The sequence below is a fragment of the Topomyia yanbarensis genome, chromosome 3, assembly GCF_030247195.1.
Source record: "Topomyia yanbarensis strain Yona2022 chromosome 3, ASM3024719v1, whole genome shotgun sequence".
NCBI lineage: Eukaryota > Metazoa > Arthropoda > Insecta > Diptera > Culicidae > Topomyia > Topomyia yanbarensis.
The window spans coordinates 369,710,183-369,716,290 of NC_080672.1; the positions used below are offsets into that span (position 1 = coordinate 369,710,183).

Genomic DNA, 6,108 nt, shown 5'->3' on the forward strand with positions numbered 1-6,108 from the left:
TGTGTTTGTGTATCGTCGTTTTGGAAGCAAGATCTTCTAAGGTGGAAGATAAAGCATTCAAAACCAGAAGGCCGGTAATTTAATATCGCAGCTCGAGGTGGTTCATTCCGTAAGTGTACGATAATCAAATGTCGGTTGATGTTTGGATTAGGCCAGGATACGGGTTGTAATCGAGGCAGACGCTGTTCTTTGCAATACATAATTAGTAGGCTTTCATAGAGGACCTTCAAGTGCTAGCGTTTCTATAGGACCCTGAATAATATTATAACCAGATTACTTTCTATATTAATTAACATATTTGTTCAAAGGTATCGCATCGTGCGCAAGTGGCCCCTGGGCCAAACTAAGTGAGCCTAAAGACGACAAGTTGCCGCATTTTAATAGTATCAACATTCTATTTCCCGATTCCAGAAGAACATAAAATACAAATTATCATCTCTCGCAATTTATTGTCAGAAAACGGTTGAATAGTTAGGAACAAATTTCAGTACATTCTTTCATTTTTTCGACACCTCTCGACATCGCAATGTCGCTGCTTCAATCGCTCCACTGACAATGGAACGAAAAGCTGAAACAATAGATTCAGTGTTATTCAAAGGCAACCAACTTCTCCAGAACACAACAAACCATGCTTCTCCAAATACGACAACCCCTCGATCGTCGAACCGGCCGGACTGGCAACATCATCTTTCAGCTGTCCCGGATGAGCACCCGTTTCGCGTACCATTCGACCGGCACCCATTACCGTTTGGGCGGCCAGTTTGTACGCCAAATCACGCGACAGACCCATTTTGACGGCTCCGTCAGCCATGGCTTCAATCATGACGAACACATAGCCCGGCCCGCTGCCTGAAAGAGCTGTAATAGGATCAATCAGTGCCTCAGTGACTTCATCACAGGTTCCGACCGCTTCGAACAGAACCTGCGTCAGCGAACAGTCATCCTCGGTGGCGGTTTTCCCGCGAACATAAACCGACGCACCAGACCGAACCGCCGTGCAGGTATTGGGCATCACACGAATCACGCGAGCGGTCGGGAGTAGCATCTGTTAAAAAATGGCCAGAATCAAAACTAAAATCATCCATCGATCGCTTAGTAGAGTCACTTACTTCTTCTATTTCCGCCAAACTTACTCCCATCGCAATGGAAATGAACAGCTTTTCCTTACTCGCCATGTTTACCTGCTTCAGTACCGTCGGAACCACCCACGGTTTGACGCTAATGAAAATCACTTCCGATTTCTTGACAACCGGCACATTGTCCAAGTACGTCTGGGCCCCTAATGCTTTGAATGCTTCCGCATTGACAGTATCGTTGGGGCTGAAACTGGCTGCGATGTTTTTTGCGTCCACTAGTCCTAAAAATAAACACTTCTATATTGGAATTGTCACATGACGATGAAAAGAACAACTCGAAATACCAGCTGATATGAATCCCTGTGCCATCGATTGGGCGGTTTTACCACCACCAATAAAGCCCAGTTTCAGCATATTTCCACAAATTTTTTGCATGGCGACTTCTAGTTTCTGTCGAATGACACAATCCACTTCGATGTTGTTCAATCATCAGCCGGAATCACCGTGCACTTTGATGTTGTCTATTCTCTTTCAACTGACAGTCGTCGTTTGGTATTATGCATCTCGTGCAGGATAGGGTGAACTGAACACTATAGCTGGCACTGTGTGGGTGTAATCGGCGATATCGATCGAAATTAGATGAGATGCGTTTTCTGCTCGTAAGCTAACAGGACTGTCAAATATTTGCGATTCTCTCTCTCGTGAGTTCTATTATTAAACCATTACGCATTCTGTCCCGCATCGGCTACCATGCGTTTCCAGTAGTTTGAATACAGTGCGTGCAATGGAAACGCATGGTGGATTGTTCATATGATTTTGTGCTCTAGTGTTGACGTAGCAAAAAGTGTTCAGATCGTGAAGGCATAGCACAGTGTACGTGTATATTAACCGTCACTGGTAGTGGTACTATTTTCGACAAGATTGTTGTTTCTTGTAAAGTACAAGATCTACTCTTGGGCTGTATCCCAACATGATATATTTGTAATATTTTTTTTAAGAGGGCATGGGAAACAAGATAAAGTCTTCAGAAATATTGAGAGCTTGTTTTTTCGAACATCTTTACTACAAACCAAATACAAATACAGACTAAAACTTTCTAAAATTTTTGGCTGATAATAATAATTTTTTTGCATATTTTGAAACTATGCTCAAGAAAAGATTTACTCGAATTTGATTTGATTCGTCTGCTAGAGCCCACCAAATGGATTTTCATATGAGGCTGACAAAATCGGGGGCTGATAAAATCAGGTCTTCGCTGTACTATAAAGCTCAATGAATTTCTTTATCTAAGTCATGAATGATTTGAACATAGCTTAAAATCTTTGAAAATACTCGAGATAAGGAAAAAATATGTGTTAATGAGATTTGTGTATTTTGACGAATGGAACAACTTCATCGAACATATCACGCTCAAAAGAATGATATGTGAATAGATATTAAAAAAATGTTGTACGGTTCATCTAAATATCACGAACTGTAATTTTTAAAGTATTCACAGAAGCGGTTTAGTATATTCAGTTGAAAGTTCGCGAAAGCAATCTACGCTTTGTTAAATTCGAAATTTCGAAAGTTAGAAAACTCAAGCATTCGAAATTAGGAGAATTCGAAAATCAGAAGATTCAAGAAATCGAAAATTTACAAATTCGAATATTAAAAAAATCGAAGAGTTGAAAGTTCGAAAAATCAAGAATTCGAATATACAAAAATACGAAATCAAGAAATTTCGAAAATTCGAAATTTCGAGAATTTGAAAATTTTGAATATTCGGAAACTCAAAAGTTTGAAAACCTAAGACTTCGTAAATTCATGAATTTGAAAATTTGTAAATTCGTAAATTCTATATTCGAGAATATAGCAATCTACGCTTTTTTAAATTCCAAATTTCGAAAATTAGAAAACTCGAGCGTTCGAAATTAGGAGAATTCGAAAATCAGAAGATTCAAGAAATCGAGGATTTACATATTCGAATATTAAAAAATTCGAAGAGTTGAAAGTTCGAATATTCAAGTATTCGAATATAAAAAAATTCGAAATTTCGAGAATTTGAAAATTTTGAATGTTCGGAAACTCAAAAGTTTGAAAACCTAGGAATTCGGAAATTCATGAATTTGAAAATTTGTGAATTCGCAAATTCTATATGTGAGAATTCGAAATTTAGAGAATTTGAAAATTCAAGAATTCGAAAATTAACAAACTATCATTTTCAAAATTTAAAAGTTCGAGAATTCGAAGCTTGGAAAGCTTGAAATTTCAAGAATTAGAATATTCAAATATTCAAAAATTTCAAAATTTTAAGTTTCATAAAATTTTAAAATTCGAGAATTCGGAAAATCGAAAATTCGAATTTTCTAAAATTCGCAATCCGAAAATGGAAAAATTCTAATATTCTAAAATTATATTATTCTAAAATTCGAAAATTCAAAGATAAAGGAATTCGAAAATTCGCAGGCTGGAAATTTTTTAATTATGAAATTTGAATATTGAGAAATTCGTAAATTCAAAAGTTCGAGCATTCTGAAAATCGAAAATGATTCGGAAATTTTAAACCTCCATAATTCGAAAATTTGAGGACTCGATGATTTTCGGTTCTTGGTTTTTGCTTTTCGATTTTCCGATTTTTCGATTTTTCGATTTTCTGATTTTCCGATTTTTCGATTTTACCATTTTCCGATTTTCGATTTTACCATTTTCCGATTTTCTGATTTTCCGATTTTTCGATTTTACCATTTTCCGATTTTCGATTTTCGATTCTCGATTCTCGATTCTCGATTTTCGATTTTCGATTTTCGATTTTCGATTTTCGATTTTCGATTTTCGATTTTCGATTTTCGATTTTCGATTTTCGATTTTCGATTTTCGATTTTCGATTTTCGATTTTCGATTTTCGATTTTCGATTTTCGATTTTCGATTTTCGATTTTCGATTTTCGATTTTCGATTTTCGATTTTTGATTTTCGATTTTCGATTTTCGATTTTCGATTTTCGATTTTCGATTTTCGATTTTCGATTTTCGATTTTCGATTTTCGATTTTCGATTTTCGATTTTCGATTTTCGATTTTCGATTTTCGATTTTCGATTTTCGATTTTCGATTTTCGATTTTCGATTTTCGATTTTCGATTTTCGATTTTCGATTTTCGATTTTCGATTTTCGATTTTCGATTTTCGATTTTCGATTTTCGATTTTCGATTTTCGATTTTCGATTTTCGATTTTCGATTTTCGATTTTCGATTTTCGATTTTCGATTTTCGATTTTCGATTTTCGATTTTCGATTTTCGATTTTCGATTTTCGATTTTCGATTTTCGATTTTCGATTTTCGATTTTCGATTTTCGATTTTCGATTTTCGATTTTCGATTTTCGATTTTCGATTTTCGATTTTCGATTTTCGATTTTCGATTTTCGATTTTCGATTTTCGATTTTCGATTTTCGATTTTCGATTTTCGATTTTCGATTTTCGATTTTCGATTTTCGATTTTCGATTTTCGATTTTCGATTTTCGATTTTCGATTTTCGATTTTCGATTTTCGATTTTCGATTTTCGATTTTCGATTTTCGATTTTCGATTTTCGATTTTCGATTTTCGATTTTCGATTTTCGATTTTCGATTTTCGATTTTCGATTTTCGATTTTCGATTTTCGATTTTCGATTTTCGATTTTCGATTTTCGATTTTCGATTTTCGATTTTCGATTTTCGATTTTCGATTTTCGATTTTCGATTTTCGATTTTCGATTTTCGATTTTCGATTTTCGATTTTCGATTTTCGATTTCGATTTTCGATTTTCGATTTTCGATTTTCGATTTTCGATTTTCGATTTTCGATTTTCGATTTTCGATTTTCGATTTTCGATTTTCGATTTTCGATTTTCGATTTTCGATTTTCGATTTTCGATTTTCGATTTTCTATTTTCGATTTTCGATTTTCGATTTTCGATTTTCGATTTTCGATTTTCGATTTTCGATTTTCGATTTTCGATTTTCGATTTTCGATTTTCGATTTTCGATTTTCGATTTTCGATTTTCGATTTTCGATTTTCGATTTTCGATTTTCGATTTTCGATTTTCGATTTTCGATTTTCGATTTTCGATTTTCGATTTTCGATTTTCGATTTTCGATTTTCGATTTTCGATTTTCGATTTTCGATTTTCGATTTTCGATTTTCGATTTTCGATTTTCGATTTTCGATTTTCGATTTTCGATTTTCGATTTTCGATTTTCGATTTTCGATTTTCGATTTTCGATTTTCGATTTTCGATTTTCGATTTTCGATTTTCGATTTTCGATTTTCGATTTTCGATTTTCGATTTTCGATTTTCGATTTTCGATTTTCGATTTTCGATTTTCGATTTTCGATTTTCGATTTTCGATTTTCGATTTTCGATTTTCGATTTTCGATTTTCGATTTTCGATTTTCGATTTTCGATTTTCGATTTTCGATTTTCGATTTTCGATTTTCGATTTTCGATTTTCGATTTTCGATTTTCGATTTTCGATTTTCGATTTTCGATTTTCGATTTTCGATTTTCGATTTTCGATTTTCGATTTTCGATTTTCGATTTTCGATTTTCGATTTTCGATTTTCGATTTTCGATTTTCGATTTTCGATTTTCGATTTTCGATTTTCGATTTTCGATTTTCGATTTTCGATTTTCGATTTTCGATTTTCGATTTTCGATTTTCGATTTTCGATTTTCGATTTTCGATTTTCGATTTTCGATTTTCGATTTTCGATTTTCGATTTTCGATTTTCGATTTTTGATTTTCCGATTTTCCGATTTACCGATTTTCCAATTTCAAAAAATTCAAAAATTTCAGTATCCAAAAATTTTAAAATTCGAGTTTCCAAAATTTGAAAATTCGACGATTCCAAAACTCAAAAATTCGTCAATTCTAAAATTTGAGAGTTCTGAAACTAGAACATCCAAAAACTTTATTTTGAAAATTCGAAATTCGTTAATCCAAAATTCCGAAATCTTGTAAATTGAAAAACTTGAGTAAATCGAAAATTCGAAAATTCAGATTCAAACA

At 33.5% G+C, this 6,108-nt stretch overlaps 1 protein-coding gene across 1 annotated transcript; it reads right to left on the reverse strand.

The window, feature by feature from the left end:
• Nucleotides 1-434: 434 nt before the first annotated feature.
• Nucleotides 435-1,659, reverse strand: LOC131689886 (pyrroline-5-carboxylate reductase 3-like). The gene is made up of 4 exons (XM_058975239.1): nt 1,421-1,659; nt 1,110-1,357; nt 628-1,045; nt 435-568 (listed from the first exon to the last, which is right to left on the reverse strand). The coding sequence occupies exons 1-4, from the start codon at nt 1,509-1,511 to the stop codon at nt 498-500; spliced, it is 828 nt and encodes a 275-aa protein (XP_058831222.1). The 5' UTR covers nt 1,512-1,659; the 3' UTR covers nt 435-497.
• Nucleotides 1,660-6,108: the final 4,449 nt, after the last annotated feature.